This window comes from Heterodontus francisci, chromosome 31, assembly GCF_036365525.1.
Source record: "Heterodontus francisci isolate sHetFra1 chromosome 31, sHetFra1.hap1, whole genome shotgun sequence".
NCBI classification, from domain to species: domain Eukaryota; kingdom Metazoa; phylum Chordata; class Chondrichthyes; order Heterodontiformes; family Heterodontidae; genus Heterodontus; species Heterodontus francisci.
This window is the reverse complement of record NC_090401.1, coordinates 64,791,546-64,809,080: the sequence shown is the minus strand read 5'-3', so window position 1 is coordinate 64,809,080 and position 17,535 is coordinate 64,791,546. Positions and strand designations below refer to the sequence as shown.

The 17,535-nt window shown below is 42.4% G+C and overlaps 1 protein-coding gene across 9 annotated transcripts in view; it reads left to right on the top strand.

The window, feature by feature from the left end:
• LOC137347346 (importin subunit alpha-7) overlaps positions 1-17,535 on the top strand; it is a 238,812-nt gene that overhangs the window by 77,814 nt on the left and 143,463 nt on the right. For 8 of the 9 annotated variants that reach the window (XM_068011816.1, XM_068011819.1, XM_068011817.1 and 5 more), the window contains 3 exons: positions 5,151-5,284; positions 6,065-6,160; positions 7,274-7,373. In XM_068011816.1, coding sequence (XP_067867917.1) covers positions 5,151-5,284; positions 6,065-6,160; positions 7,274-7,373 — 330 coding nt within the window. The remainder of the gene's footprint in view (positions 1-5,150; positions 5,285-6,064; positions 6,161-7,273; positions 7,374-17,535) is intronic. The other variant, XM_068011814.1, reaches the window with a different exon arrangement.

Sequence of the window (17,535 nt, the reverse complement as noted above, 5' to 3'; positions counted from 1 at the left end):
TTGCATCTTCTTCCTTGGTAAAGACCAATGCAAAGTATTCATTTAATATCTCAGCTATGCCCTCTGCCTCCATGTGTAAATCCCCTTTCCGTGTTGAAACGGCAAGCAACCGGAAGCTTGGGGTCACGCTTTCGGACTGAGCGGAGCTGTTCAGCAAAGCGATCACCTAATCTGCGTTTGGTCTCCCAATGTAGAGACGACCAGGTCCCTGGGGACAGGAGTTCAAATCCCATCACAGCAGCCATTGGAACTTAACTTCAATTAATTAATTTAAAAAATCTGGAATTGAAAGCTAGTCTGAGTAATGCCATGAAACTATCATCGATTGTCATAAAAACCCATCTGGTTCACTAATGTCCTTTAAGGAAGGAAATCTGCCATCCTTACCTGGTCTGGCCTCCGTGCAACTCCAGACCCACAGCAATGTGGTTGACTCTGAAATGGCCTGGCAAGCCACTCCGTTGTCAAGGGCAGTTGGGGATGGCCAACAAATGCTGGCCTTTGCCAGAGACCCCCACATCCCTTGAAAGAATTTTAAAAAGCTATGTGGAGTTGTGAATGGTACTGAACATTGTACAATCATCAGCGAACATCCCCCCTTCTGACCTTATGATGGAGGGAAGGTCAGTGATGAAGCAGCTGAAGATGGTTGGACCTAGTACACTACACTGAGGAACTCCTGCAACAGTGTCCTGGGGCTGAGATGATTGACCTCCAACAACCACAACCATCTTCCTTTGTGCTAGGTATGACTCTAGCCAGTGGAGAGGTTTTGACTTCAATTTGGCTAGGGCTCTTTGATGCCACTCTCAGTCAAATGCTGCCTTGATATCCAGGGCAATCACTCTCACCTCAGCTCTTGAGTTGAGCTCTTTTGTCCATGTTTAAACCAAGTCTGTAATGGGGTCAGGAGCCGTGTGACCCTGGCAGAACTGAAACTGAGCATCGGTGAGCAGGTTATTGCTGTTTAAGTGGCGCTTGATATCGCTGTTGACGACATCTTCCATTGTTTTGATGATCAAGTGTAGACTGATGGGGCAGTAATTGGCCATATTGAATTTGTACTGCTTCTTGTGGACAGGACATACCTGGGCAATTTTCCACATTGTTGTGTAGATGCCAGTGTTGTAGCTGTACTGGAATAGCTTGGCTCGGGGCACAGCTGGTTCTGCAACACAGGTCTTCAAAACTACAGCTGGGATGTTGTCAGGATCCATAGACTTTTCAGTATCCAGTGGTTTCTTGATATCATGTGGAGTAAATCGAATTGGCTGAAGACTGGCATCTGTTATGCTGGGGACCTCCAGGAGGAGGCAGCAATGGATCATCCACTCGGCACTTCTAGCTGAAGATGGAGCAAATGCTTCAGCCTTTTCTTTTGCACTGATGTGCTGGGCTCCATCGTTGATGGACAGATGCATCTGCAACAGGTAAATTGGTGAGGACAAGGTCTAGTACGTTTTTCCCTCTTGGTTTCCTCACCATCTGCCACAGGCCCAGTTTGGCAGATTTGTGCTTCAGGACTCAGCCAGCACAGTCAGTAGTGGTGCTACTGAGCCACTGTTGTTGATGGACATTGAAGTCCCTCACCCAGAGTACATTCTGTGTCCTTGCCACCCTTAGTACCTCTTCGAACCCATTGAGGTTTCTAGAAAAGTTCAAAACCAAGAACGTCACATTATTTTGGTGGGGTTTAATGTTACAACCATTTACCCTAAGGATTGTGCATGTTGGAGGAAAGAGCAATGTAATTGCCGATGCCCTATTCAGAATTTAAAGAAAGGGTATAATGGAGGCCAACAACTCAAATATAAAATAAAAACAATAAATGCTGGAACCACTCAGCAGGTCTGGCAGCATCTGTGGAAAGAGAAGCAGAGTTAACATTTCGGGTCAGTGACCCTTCTTCGGAACTCCAATATAAAACCTATGTAAATTGTAAAATATTAGAGACTGTTTGCAATATATGTGATTATGTTGTAAGAAAAGTCATTATTACAGTAACAAATTTTCTATTTTTAGTGGGGGATGTGTTATGAACGCTGGACTTTGTAACATGATTATATTTAAAAGATTTAAGATGGAGTCGGGAAGGTCAAGTGACCTCACATCCACTCTCTTAAAGCACAAGATGGAAATCTTGGTTACCAGGACAACAGAGAATACAGATCAAAGGCTTTTTTTAAAGACTGCAGGGATAACAACTGAAGAATGATAGGTTTCACCCTGGCAGACTTTCGGGTCATAAACCAGGAGTCAGTGATTCTGAGGATGCAACTATACCAGGCAGCTGTTAACACCCGGGAACAATGGAAGGCCAGGGTGGCTCTGTGAAACCAGGCTTCTGGCCTTTGCATATTGAAAAGGGATAATAAACTATTGACTTTTGAGTCCAGATAAATTTAACAACTTTTCTGAAGGCAGGCAGGCTGTATGAAAGGAACCCAGTGGTTGCAGCCTCAGTAAGGAAGACAACAAGCGGTGGCAACCTCGAGGAAGAGGGGAATGCCTGAGTCAGCAAAAGGCTGTGAAGACTAGAACCTGTTTTGAAAGTTGAAGTTGGTAAAGGAGTAGAAGACCAGCAGGATCACCAGAAATCGCCTTATTCACAGACTTTCAGGTCGTTGGTACTCTGACAACTGAGTGAAGAGGACATTGATTTTTGAAAATGTCTGGGAGATCCAACCCATTGCAACTGGGAGGAGCTTGGGACTTTTAACTGCAAAGGATTTCACCATTAAAAGGACAGTGTAACTTATATGTGTGGTGTGAGATTTTTATGTATTTTAAGTCATTCCTAACACAAGGGAAGATGGTTGTGGTTGTTGGAGGTCAATCATCTCAGTCCGAGGACATCACTGCAGGAGTTCCTCAGGGTAGTGTCCTAGGCCCAACCATTTTCAGCTGTTTCATCAATGACCTTCCCTCCATCATAAGGTCAGAAATGAGGATGCTCGCTGATGATTGCACGATGTTCACCATTCAGGACTCCTCAGACACTGAGACAGTCTTTGTCCTTAGGCAGCAAGACCTGGACAACATTCAGGTTTGGGTTGATAAATGGTAACTAACATTTGCGCCACACAAGTGCCAGGCAATGACCATCTCAAACAAGAGAGAATCTAACCAGCTCCAGTTGATGTTCAATGGCATTGCCGTCACTGAATCCTCCACTATCAACATCCTGGGGGCTACCATTGACCAGAAACTGAACTGCACCAACTATATAAGTACTGTGGCTACAAGAGCAGGTCAGAGGCTGGGAATTCTGTGGCAATTAACTCTCCTCCTGACTCCCCAAAGCCTGTCCACCATCTACAAAGCACAAGTCAGGAGTGTGTTGGAATACTCTTCACTTGCCTGGATGAGTTCAGCTCCAACAGCACTTGAAGCTCGACACCATCCAGGACAAAGCAACCCACTTAATTGGCACCCCATCCACCACCTTCAACATTCACTCCCTTCACCACAGACTCTCAGTGGCAGCAGTGTGTACCATCTACAAGAGGTATTGCAGCAACTCACCACGCCTCCGTCGACAGCACCTTCCAAACCTGCGACCACCTAGAAGGACAAGGGCAGCAGATACATGGGAACACCACCATCTGCAAGTTCCCCTCCAAGCTACACACCATCCTGACTTGGAACTATGTCGCCATTCCTTCACTGTCGCTGGGTCAAAATGCTGGAACTCCCTCCGTAACAGCACTGTGGGTGCACCACATGGACTGCAGTGGTTCAAGAAGACAGCTCACCACCACCTTCTTGAGGGCAGTTAGGGATGGGCAATAAAAGCTGGCCTTGCCAGCGATGCCCAGACCCCGTGAAAGAATTAAAAAGTCTGTGTCCCTTGGACTTGAGAGTGGAGATAAGGGCCATACCAGGGAGATTGACCATGGTGAGAGAAGGTAATGGTTTTAGTGGGGGCAAGGGCATTAAATGCGGAGGTGAGGGTGCGCTTGAGTTGACCGGTAACTGCAGAAATGCCTTGGTGAATGGAGGGCCAAAGGTTAGACAGTTGGTAATTTGAAAGTCTTGAAAGTGTTTCCCTCTTGTTTTCTTATCTACATGCTGCCCTCTGGCGACATCATCTGAAAACACATCAGGTTCCACGTTTGCTGATGACACCCAGCTGTATTTCATCACACCTCTCAACCCCTCCACTGTGTCTGATTTGTCACACTGCTTGTCAAACATCCAGTCCTGGATGAGCAGAAACTTCTTTCAATTAAATATTGGGGAGACGGAAGCCATTATCTTTGGTCCCTGCCACATTCTATTTCCTAGCTGCTGACTCCTTGGTCACTGTCTGAACCAGTCACATGCCCAATTTGACCCCAAGATAATATCTGTTCCATCACCAAGCTGGTCTACTTCCACCTCCATAACATTGCCCATCTCTATCCCAACCTCAGCTCACATGCTGCTGAGACCCTTCTACGTGTCTGTTACTTCTAGACTTAATTGTTCCAATGCACTCCTGACCTGCCTGTCATCTTCCAGGCTCCAAAAACTTAAACACATCCAGAACTCTGCCCATATCCTAACTCATGCCAAATCCCTTTTCACCCATTTCCTCTGTCCTTGCTGGCCTACCATGCCTTCTGTTTCGGCAACACCTTGATTTTAAAATTCTCATTGTTTTCAACTCTCTCCATGATCTTTCCCCTCCCTGTTTCTAAACTCCAGCTCTGCACTCCTCTACGTCTGACTCTTGTGCACCTTTTGATTTTAATTGCTTCACCATTTTGTGGCTGTGCCTTCCATTGCCGAGGTCCTAAATTCTAGAAGTTCTTCACTGCTTTGTAGACACTCCTTAAAACCCACCTCTTTGTTCAAGCTTTTGGTCACCTGTCTTAATATTTCCTTATGTGGCTCAGCACTACATTTTGTTTGATATTGCTCCTGTGCAGCACTGTGGGATATTTTACTATGTTAAAGGTTGTATAATAAATGCAAGTTGTTGCTAAATTTCCACTATGTTCACTGTGGTGTATGATTGTTTTTCCAGCAAATTGTGATGTGAATTCACCACTGGAGAACTAGGAGTACAACAGTCAGACATTCTAACTTGTATTCATCAATGCCAATATTGTATTGTGATCGCTTTCACTATTTGTTTAAAAGTGATTTTTCCCCCCCCCCCCTAGAAACCACAGCTAGTCCAGCAAAAGAAAACTACAGAATGAATCGTTACAAGAACAAAGCATTAAATCCTGAGGAGATGCGTAGGAGAAGGGAGGAAGAAGGGATTCAGCTAAGGAAACAAAAACGAGAGCAGCAGGTATGCCACCATGGTTAGTTTAGGTCATTTAGTTTACGATTATTCCTGAAGTATAACAAACCAAATTGAGCACTGATACCGAATTGGGCGCTGGTCAATTCCTCACTTGACTCAAGTATGAGTTTCTATTTTTGTACAGTCCCAAATTGCTAATTTAGACTCTGCAACTAGTTTATCTTTCCACCGTGCGGCCCCACCCAAAAGAAACCTGAAGAATGAGCAAATTATATACTCTCGTGGTCATTCGTTTCCTGTTTGTGAAACCTTGTCTGCAAGTTGACTCCTGTTTTTGTATACATTGACTGATTCCAAAAGTAATCAGTTGGTTGTAAAGATGCCCTAAAATGTGATATGACAGTAATAAGTATAAGTTCATTAACTGCCAAAAAAATACTTGGAAGTCATGAGTGGAAATTTAATCTTCAATATTCAGTTTAAAAAAGCCAGCATTAAAAAAAAACGGATCATTAATCTGTTTAAAATTGGCATACTTATTGCCTAAAGTTTATTTACTAAATGAAATTGAAAAACCTTGCACATGATTGAGAGGTCCTTGGAACACGAGTTGCTCCATAAAACTGTTACACTATCATTCTTGGGAAGATTATCGCATCGTTTTACCTACCATCTCACCCTTGTGGATAAAGAAAGAGGTCCACATTATGGGAAGTCAGCAACTCCGTTTTTTGTTGTTGATCCTTCATATAATGATTCTTTTATGGAATAGTGTGCATTATTAGAAAGTCCTGAGATTTGATGCAAAGTATTATTCTTCCCCAGCTGTTTAAAAGGAGAAATGTGGAGCTTATCAATGAAGAATCAGCCATATTTGAAAGCCCTCTCATGGATTCATATGTCAGCTCAACTGCAGCAGGGGTAGGAGCTATATGATGGATGACTCCATGTTAATGAATCATTACAGTTTGTTTAATCAGTATCTTCATGATGTTGTAATTATGGTACTGAATTAACAACTTTGCGGTTCAGAGGTCAAATGGCAAGTTGTGAAATTGAATTCAATAAATCTTCTAACTTGTGGACTAACACCAGAGCAAATGACAGGGAAAGCTGTCGGGTTGTGTTAAGAATTTTTAAAAGCTAGGTGCTTCAAAGGAGGAAGCCTGCCAGTGTAATGTGTGGCCTACATGTGACTCTAGTTCACACCACAGGCTGGCTCCTCCTAAATAGCCTATCAAGGTGTTCAGTTCTACAAACAATCACTACTAGTTGTTCAAAAAGCATGGCCACACCATCATCATAAGGCAACAACTGATGGACAGTGTCACCCATATCTGAAGGACAAATATTTAAAGTTTAAAAATCTAACACTGACTAGAAAGTGCAACTTGATGTTTAATCTTAGAGTTATATAAAGGCTTTTCTTTGTATATGCATCTATTTTATTGAATAAAGACTGGCATTAAGAAATACTGACAATTTTGGTTAAACAGTTTTTAATTAATCTGGGAAGAGTCCTGGTTAAAATCATGACAGTATTAACAGATAATAAAGCATTGAATTATCTTGTATTATTTAGCTGCAAATGTTTCCTTTGCAGTTATTTTTAATCTAAACTGATGCAGTTGAGTTCAAATAAGTGGATAAAGCATTATCATAATTCAAACATCATGTTTCTTGAACAGTTTTATCCAGATTTTCAGTAGTTGTGTACTCTTGCAGTGCTAAGCTGGGTGCAGATCCAGACTTGTTAGGCTAACTATTTTTATAATTTTAAAAACAGAAAATGCTGGAAATACGCAGCAAGTCGGGTAGAATATGCGGAGAGGGAAACAGTTGAAATGCTGTTTCTCTCTCCTCAGATGCTGCCAAACCTACTGAATATTTCCAGCATTTTCCGCTTTTATTTCAGATTTCCAGCATCAGTATTTTGCTTTTGAATCTTTGTAATTTCTTTTCTGTAAAACATTTATGTCTTGATGGATTGTTACAAAAGAAATGGTGCTATTTTAAATTGTGTTTCCAATTCAGGAGGGTGTGATCACAAGGGAAATGGTACAGATGCTTTTCTCTGATGATACTGAGCAGCAGCTAGCTACCACTCAAAAATTTCGAAAATTGCTTTCCAAAGGTAATAAAATTTCAACTGAAAACTGAAGGAAACATAGATGTTAATTGCTAACTGAACAATAGTTGTCAGGACAATAGCTTCCGCAAAAAGACTTCATATCCTTTAAGGGTCTTAAAGTGGAAACCTGGCTAAGTTTAATTTAAAGGTGATTGTTCTTTGTGTTGACAGTCCACCCAATTAACCATGGCACTACATGGGAATCAGAACCAACATTGCTCATATTCAGAGAAGGCATGGACTTGATGGGCTGAATGGTTTCCTTCTGTGCCGTATGTGACTATGATGTATGCTATTATTGTCCAAAGAACTGTAAACAGGACTCCAAGTTTTCTGTGTAATTCCAACTTTCATAACCATAGAGGTTTACTGCAGAGGAGGAAGCCGTTCCAACCATTATTAGTGCTGGTTCTGAGTGCTAACAGTCCAAAACCAATCTCTCTATATTACTTTCTCTGAATTTATAAAACTTTGAAATGCGTCTTGTCATTTCTAATTATTTTTGAGTACAGTTTTTTTTTTTGCTTATCGAAGAAGTGAGTCATAAAGTCAAAACAAATAGTAGTTTGGTAGTACAGAACTTTGAATATTGCTGAAAAAGAGAGACATGTTGTCGAAGCTTTCGGTCTGGCACTCATCAGGACAATCCGCAAGAAGACCAATGTAAGGGAAAACGACGACTTTATACTGTATGAGCAGAGTGTGCTGATTGTTTGGCAAGTGAACTCTGGTAGAGGCGTTGCTATGGAGAATGCACCAGTTTATGGTGACTGACAGTTAACTGCCAAGCTTTGTTTGAAATTTAAACCAGACAGCTTGACTCTGGTCAAGGTATTGCCCGGAGGAACGAACCAGCTAATGGCTGTCCCTTATTTTGTTTAGCTGAAAGAGGCACAATGTTTGAACGTGTTCTTTCTGGCTGCAAAGAACAGAGCACTGTGTATTAATATATGTAGCTTCCAGTACATGCAAATGCGCCACACTGCGAGCCCTACTGACGATCTTAAATTGGCTGTCAGCGTAATTCTTATCCTGAGGAGTATTTAGCAAATGTTGTCCAATCGCGGAATCACATCTAACGGACACTGTTTTGAGTTTTGCAAGCACGAGCTAGTTGGGTACGGCCCTGTACCTTGCCCGTTGTGAACAGCGGAAGGGGCATGTTTGTTACGATCTGCCAGTCTTTGGGACATATGGCCTATATACCTAACATCACATTGGCATTGAAATTCATATATCACATTACTCATTTGTGTAATAGGCAGGGTGTCTTTCTGGCTCAACGAGAGCATCTTGTTAGTGGCGAATACCACGTGTGTTGCTACTGCATAGTAGCAGCGTGAAACAGCTAGCTTCACCTGTTATCCAAATTTTTGGGATACTTTACCCTTCCAGATATTTAGAGGTAGACTGGGCACTTTTCAGGGCCAATAATGACGGCCTTAGGCCTGTTCATAAGTTTGCACGATATGCAGCGAGAAATGATCTTATCAGGGTAGCCATTGTTATGCAGGATGTCTTTGATTCACCCTATTTCAGCATCAAGCTTGCAGCCAATCAGGCCAATTTTCTAGCGTGTGTAACTGTCAGAATCCCAACGTGTGCATTGACCAGTGAAGGTAGGTTTGTGGTAGACGGTGGTAGAGAACCCCTTAGCAGATTTCTCAACTAGTATGTCAAGAAAAGGGAGCTCATTTGACTGCTGCATTTCAAAGGTAAATTTGAGCACAGGATGGAGCCCATTAAGACGTATAAGGAAATTATTGCAAGCAGCTGCAGATTCAAATATAGCAAACTTATTATCTACATATCGGAAATATGCAAGAGGTTGGTTAGGTGTCATTCCCTCAAAGTCATGTTTCCTCATAAATAGGGCCCGAGCCATTTGCTCACCATGCAAGCTTGATGCTGAAATAGGGCGAATCAAAGACATCCAGTGTGACAATGGCTACCCTGATCACATTATTTCTCGTTGTACATTGAGCAAACTTATGAATGGGCTTATGGCCATCATTTTCGGCCCTGAAAAGTACCCAGTCTACCTCAAATTACCCTGAATGGGTAATGTATCTCAAAAATTTGTGCAACAGGTGAAGCTAGCTGTTTCACGCTGCTACTATGCAGTAGCAACATGTGTGGTGTTCGCCACGAAAAGGATGCTGCCGTCGGCCAAAAAGACGTCCTGCCTGTCAAGCAAATGAGTACTGTTATGTTTGAATTTGAATGCCAATGTGATGCCAGGTATATAGGCCGTACATCCCAAAGACTAGCGGATCGTATCATACAAGATGTCCCTTCTGCTGTTCGCAACGAGCAAGGTACAGGCCGTAACCAACCAGCCTGTGCTTGCAAAACTCAAAACAGTGTCCACCGTTGGATGTGATTCTGCGATTGAGCAACATTTGCTAAATGATCCTCAGAGTGCTAAGAATTATGCTGACAACCAATTTAAGTTTGTCAGTAGGGCTCGCAGTTTTTTTTAGATTAGATTAGAGATACAGCACTGAAACAGGCCCTTCGGCCCACCGAGTCTGTGCCGAACATCAACCACCCATTTATACTAATCCTACACTAATCCCACATTCCTACCAAACATCCCCACCTGTCCCTATATTTCCCTACCACCTACCTATACTAGTGACAATTTATAATGGCCAATTTACCTATCAACCTGCAAGTCTTTTGGCTTGTGGGAGGAAACCGGAGCACCCGGAGAAAACCCACGCAGACACAGGGAGAACTTGCAAACTCCACACAGGCAGTACCCGGAATCGAACCCGGGTCCCTGGAGCTGTGAGGCTACGGTGCTAACCACTGCGCCACTGCACACTGCAGTGTGGCACATTTGCGTGTATTGGAAGCTGCATATATTAATACACAGTGCCCTGTTCTTTGCAGACAGAAAGAACATGTACAAGCATTGTACCTGTTCCAGCTAAACAAAATAAGTGACAGCTATTCACTGGTTAATTCCTCAGGGCAATACCGTGACCAATCAGAGTAGAGCTGCCTGGTTTAAATTTCAAACAAAGCTTGGCAGTTAACTCAGTCACCGTAAACTGGTGCATTCTCCATAGCAAAGCCTCTACCAATCAGAATTCGCTTGCCAAAATCAGCATCCTCTTCTCATACAGTATAAAGTCGTTTTCCCTTTTTACATTGGTATTCTGGCAGGTTGGCCTGCTTAATGCAAGACAAAAAGCTTCAACAACATGTCTGTGTTCATAGAAATCATAGAAAGTTTATAGCACAGAAAGTGGGAGTCTGGAACTCACGGCCTGAAAGGGTAGTTGAGGCAGAGACCCTCAATTCATTCAAAAGGAGTCTGGCGAGCACATCAAGTGCCATAATCTGCAGGGCTACGGATAAATGCTGGAAGGTGGGTTTAGAATAGTTGGCTTGTTTTTCAGCTGGCACAGACATGATGGGCCAAGTGGCCTCTTTCTGTGCCTTAAACTTTCTATGATTTACTCCAAGGTCCTTCATTTCCTGTACACCTCTCAGTATTTTTCCATTAATCTTGTATTCCTTTGCCTTGTTCGACCTCCCTGAATACATCACCTCACACTTCTGAGTTGAATTCCATTTGCCACTCTTCTGCCCATCTGACCAGACCATCAATATCTTCCTACAGCTATCCTCCTCGCTATCTACCACATGATCAGTCTTTGTGTCGTCTGCAAACTTCTTGATCACGTCCCCACATTTACGACCAAATCGTTAATATATACCACAAAAAGCGGGGGGGCCCAGTACTACACCCTGCGGAATGCCACCAGAAATAGCCCTCCAGTCGTAAAACCCCCGTCAAAAATTACCCTTATTTTTAGCGCCATTCTTAACTTTATTAGTTAGCCATGGATAGTGCATCCTCCTCATTTTCTTTCTCAATGGAATATATCTTTGAAAGTTATGAAATATCTCCTTAAATGTCTGGCCTGCTTCTCTATGGTCTTAGCTTTTAACTTATTTTCCCAGTCCGCTTTAGCCAACTCTGTGTCTTCATACCCTTGTAATTGCCTTTATTTAAGTTTTAAGGCATTAGTTTCAGACCCAGGTTTCTCACCCTCAAACTGAATCTGAAATTCAATCATGTTATCATTTTGCTTGGAGGGTCCTTTACTATGAGGTCATATATTAATCCTGTCTCATTACACGTTACTAGGTCTAAAATAACCTGCTCCCAAGTTGTTTCCAGAATGTATTGTTCTAAGGAACTATCCCTGATGCACTCTATGAACTCATCCTCCAGGTGATATTTGCCAATTTGATTCATCCAATCCATATGAAGATTAAAATCGTCCACGATTATTGCAATACCTTTCCTACAAGGCCCCATAATATTTTGATTTTATATTCTGTCCTACAGTGCAGCTACTGTTAGGAGGCCTCTAAACTACTCCCACCAATGATTTCTTTCCTTTGCAATTTCTTATCTCCACCCAAACTGATTCATCATCTTGATCTTCTGAACCAAGATAATTTCTCACTATTGTACTGATTTCAACCTTTACTAACAGTGCCTCTCTACCTCTTTTTCCTTTCTTCCTATTCCAAAATGTCAAATACCCTTCAATATTTAGGTCCCAGTCTTATCCACCTTGCAGCCACGTCGCCGTAATGCCTATCATATCATATATACCCATTTATTTCTACTTGTGCTATCAATTCATCCATCTAGTTACAAATGCACTGTGTCTTTAATTCTGTCTTTTTACCATTTTTTCCCTATTCTGACCTTATTTGCTGGTGCACTCCTCTGTTTGTACTCTCTGTACATCTTGGTTATCATTACCTGTATCGCTAACCTGCACTAAAACTTCGTCCTTTCTCATTTAACTTTCTAAATTTTCCCCCACCCCAACCCCACTATTTAGTTTAAAGCCCTCTCTACAGCCCTAGATATACGATTCGCTAGGACACTGGTCCCTGCGCAGTTCAAGTGAAGGCCATCCCTCTTTCCCTAGTACTAGTGCCAGGGCCCCATGAATCAAAACCCATTTCTCCTGTACCAATCTTTCAGCCATGCACTCCGCTCCCTGATCCTATTTGCCCTTTGCTAATTTGCTCGTGGCTCAAGTATTAATCCAGCAATTACTAGTTTTGTGGTTCTGCTTTTTAATTCAGCCCCTAGCTTCTCATACTTTCTCAGCAGAACCTCTTTCTTAGTCCTAACTATGTCATTGGTACCCACATGGACCACAACAACTGGATTCTTTCCCTCCCGCTCCAAGTTCCTCCTCTTCCTGAGGAGATGTCCTTAACCTTGGCACTGGTCAGGCAACGCAGCCTTTGGGACTCGCGCTGTCGGCTGCAGCGAACAGTATTGTTGTGTTCTCCTCCCCCGCGGCCAACACCACCTCCGCGGCCTCACTTGAATTGCCCCCTGCACCATCGTGCTGTAGTCAGTTTGTTCGTCCTCCTTGCAAGTCCCTCTGTCCCTGATCGCTCTTTAGAACTGTGCCATCACCTCTCATTTCTCTATTAAATTCCATCTGCCACTTCTATGCCCATTCTGCTAGCCTATCTATCTCCTGTTGCTGTTGATTGGTATCATTCTCACTGTCAGCTACACCTCCAAATTTTTATATTTTACTCTGTATTCCAGTATCCAAGTCATTTATATATAAACAGTGGTCCTAACACTGACCCTTGGGGAACACCATTGGCTACCATCCTCAAGTCTGAAAAACAACTGTTTACCACCACTCTTTTTTTTTGTCCTTAAGCCCATTTTTTAATCCAAGCTGGCACTGACCCTCTTATTCCATGAGCTTCAATTTTGTTAACCAGCCTTTTTATGTAGTACTTTGTCAAAGGCTTTCTTAAAATTCATATAGACAACATCCATTGCTTTCCCTTCAGCTTTGGCGATGATCTTTGCATCCGCACTGTCCACTGGAGTAGTACCAGATGATTGGAGGGTGGCAAATGTTATTCCCTTGTTCAAGAAAGGGAATAGGGATAACCCTGGGAATTATAGACCAGTCAGTCTTACATCGGTAGTGGGCAAATTATTGGAGAGGATTCTGAGAGACAGGATTTATGATTATTTGGAAAAGCATAGTTTGATTAGAGACAGTCAGCAATGCTTTGTGAGGGGCAGGTCATGCCTCACAAGTCTTATTGAATTCTTTGAAGATGTGACAAAACACGTTGATGAAGGAAGAGCAGTGGATGTGGTGTATAAGGATTTTAGCAAGGCGTTTGATAAGGTTCCCCATGGTAGGCTCATTCAGAAAGTTAGGAGGCATAGGATACAGGGAAAGTTGGCTGTCTGGATACAGAATTGGCTGGCCCATAGAAGACAGAGGGTGGTAGTAGATGGAAAGTATTCAGCCTGGAGCTCGGTGAGCAGTGGTGTTCCGCAGGGATCTGTTCTGGGACCTCTGCTCTTTGTGATTTTTATAAATGACTTGGATGAGGGAGTGGAAGGCTGAGTTAGCAAGTTTGCCGATGACACGAAGGTTGCTGGAGTTGTGGATAGTGTGGAAGGCGTTGTAGGTTGCAACGGGACATTGACAGGATGCAGAGCTGGCCTGAGAAGTGGCAGATGGAGTTCAACCTGGAAAAGTGTGAAGTGATTCATTTTGGAAGGTCGAGTTTGAATGCAGAATACAGGCTTAAAGACAGGATTCTTGGCAGTGTGGAGGAGCAGAGGGATCTTGGGGTCCATGTCCATAGATCGCTCAAAGTTGCCACCCAAGTTGATAGGATTGTTAAGAAGGCGTATGGGGTGTTGGCTTTCATTAACAGGGGGATTGAGTTTCAGAGCCGCGAGGTTATGCTGCAGCTCTATAAAGCCCTGGTTAGAACACACTTGGAATATTGTGTTCAGTTCTGGTCGCCTCATTATAGGAAGGATGTGGAAGCTTTAGAGAGGGTGCAGAGGAGATTTACCAGGATGCTGCCTGGACTGGAGGGCATGTCTTACGAAGAAAGGTTGAGGGAGCTAGGGCTTTTCTCATTGGAGCGAAGAAGGATGAGAGGTGACTTGGTAGAGGGGTACAAGATGATGAGAGGCATAGATAGAGTGGATAGCCAGAGACTTTTTCCCAGGGTGGAAAGGGCTATCACCAGGGGGCATAATTTTAAGGTGATTGGAGGAAGGTTTCGGGGAGATGTCAGAGGTAGGTTCTTTACACAGAGAGTGGTGGGTGCGTGGAATGTGCTGCCAGCGGTGGTAGTAGAAGCAGATACATTAGGGACATTTAAGCGACTCTTGGATAGGTACATGGATGATAGTAGTATGAAGGGTATGTAGGTAGTTTGATCCTCGAGTAGGTTCAAGGTTCGGCACAACATCGTGGGCCTAAGGGCCTGTACTGTATGTTCTATGTTCTAACCTTCTTCGCTACTTCATCAAAAAATTAGATTAGTCGAGCACAATCTGCATTTTACGAATCTGTGCTGGCACTCCTTAATTAACTCAACTCAAAACTCTCCAACTGCCTGTTGACTTTTTATCCCCCTGATTATTGTTTCTAAAACCTTACCCACCGCTGATGTTAAACTGACCAGCCTGTAACTACTAGGAATGTCCTTGCATCCTTTCTTGAATGAATATCACATTTGTCATTCGACAATCCTCTGGCACCTCCCTGTATCTAGGGAATATTGGAAGATTATGGGCAATCCCTTCTACTATCTCCAGACCCACTTCCTTTAGGAACCTGGGGTGCAAGCCATCCGGACCAGGCAGCGTAACACTTGAACCATAGCCAGCCTTTCCAGTGCATCACGCCTATCAATTTTCACCCCATTGATTACCTCTACCATCTCCACTTCTACCAATATTTTGTCAGCATCCTCTTCCTTATACAAGGTACTCAATAATTATTCTAGCCTTGCCCTGCACCTCTGTAGCAAACACTCCAGTTTAATCTATTTTATTAAAACAATCCACAATTACTTCTGATAGTTTACTTGTTCATCTTCAGTTGAGAGAATTGGGATTGCTAACTTTTAAATATGTTACCAACAAGGTAGGAGGGGTGCACTGTTAATTCAGTCCCACTCCTCCACCTGTCACAACATATCAATAAATTTTCCCATTTAGTGAAACAGCCAATTAGATACTCTATTTGTCCCCAGAATAAAGCAGACCAACCACATTTCTCGAACAAACAACAAAATTATCTGTTTATTGCTTGAGACCTGGTTTGTAATAATGAAGTAAATATATAGACGACCTGAGATGTTAAAGCCCTGTATTTTTATCCTAGCTCTCTCTCACTTGGGCACGCACACACACACGCACACACACACACACACAACAAAAGGGATCTTTGTTTACATCTGTTACAAAGAAACAGAAGGAATAATAAAAAATAACTTAGTTTCCAATGATATGGAAGGAAGTCTTTTTGTAATGGTATGGTGTCCCAAAGTCGAATAGTTGGCTGCCACTAGGAATCTTTCCAGGCGAGGTTGATGAACAGTCTCTTTGGGGTAGGTGTTCAAAAAAGAAATTCAACTGCAGAAGGCTTTACATAGGTTTTACAGCAGATGTGCAGCAGCAAAGGTGCCAATTCTCTCACATTCGATGCAAAGTCCTTTTCAAGATGCAAGGTTTCTGCAAGCTTTCCAGATGCCTTCAAAATATAGGAGGCAAGAGTACAGCTTCATACAGGCTTTTGATTTTCAAGAGCAGGGATTCTTCAAAGAGAGGTAACGGGGGCCTGGATGTTCCTCTGTTTTCCAACAACTCCCTTTACTCCAAAAAAAAAAGCTGGCTTTTAACAGTTCAAAGTGAAACCAAAACTTTCCAGGCAAGTCCCATGCTAACCATAAATTCGGTCTTGTTAGAACACAAAATAGTTCTTACGTCAAACCCCCTCTATGTTTACTTGAAATCACATGCTTTCCAGTAAAAACTTCTTTACTAGTCAACCTTTTTGTTCACCTTCCCTTTAAAGAAGTTCAGCCATCTCCAGATGGTTCAAATTCCAGGAAATCCTTTTTAAGTTTATAAAAATATAGATTCCCAGGTTTTAACAGAAAAATTGAAACTTTTGTATCAGACGTCACAGCCTACATTCTCCCATTGATTTGTTGAATGTGCTTCTTAACCGACATTTGCTTTTGCTTACATTTAGTATTTGAAGTATGATACTTAGAAACCCAACTAAGAGATAGGGTGAGTTAACTGTCAGTTGTATTTAAATGGCAGTTAACTTTTCTAATTAGAATTCTGAGCTCTTTACTTTGTTGTGACCAAGGCAGGAGCAATGCACTGTCCGTTCAGTCCCATTACTCCACAGGTCATAGCATGTTATTAAAGTTTTCCCACCTACTGGAAATTAGCCAAATTAAACACTTTATTGACCCCCCCCAGAATAAAACACAACAAACCAGGTATCTTTATAAAAACAGCAAATTAACTATTTATTAATAAACTAAATCTTAAACGCTATTGAGATAAACCCATGTCTGAAAGACCTTATAACTTCTTATATATCCTGACCTTCATTAACACGCACACATGTTCAAAAACCAACAGTTAACTGGCTTAAAAATGATGTTTCTTAGGAATAAATAAGTAGCTGGGTTGCAAGTCCTGATGATTTATATTCCTGGTTGGTAAGGTGTCCCAGTGTGGAATAGTCAGATGCCACTCAAAGTCTCCAGACGAATTCGACAAACAGCCTTTGAGGGATAGGCGTTCAAAGCACTTTGTTTACAGCAGGCATCACACAGTTCTTCCAACAAGGAGTATAGCAACAGATTTATTTGGATTTTTACATTGGTGGTCTTTCAGTAGAAACTTTACTGAAAATTCCAACAAACACAAACAGGCAAGAGAATCACTCCTGAAACAGAGACTTCTTGGAGTAGGGAAGAAAAAGGGAATTTGCTACAATACAAAGATTTCTTTTACAGGGTTTTTTCCCTCTCCAGGCAAAACACAGCCTGTAGATCAATGTAGTTTTCCTGCTAAGAGAGAGGGATCCTTCCTTCAGTGAGCACGCTTCACTGGTCTCCAGATCAAAATGGTTTTAGCTGGTCTTTACACATAGTTAACTAATACAATACAGCAGGTGGCTTCTTCTCTCCTGTTGCCTAGGAAACAGGCTTACTACTGGCACACACTGTTCTTAAAGGGAGAGAACATCTCTGTCTTAAAGGCACACTGTTTTTAAACAGGAAAAAAAAACACTTCCAT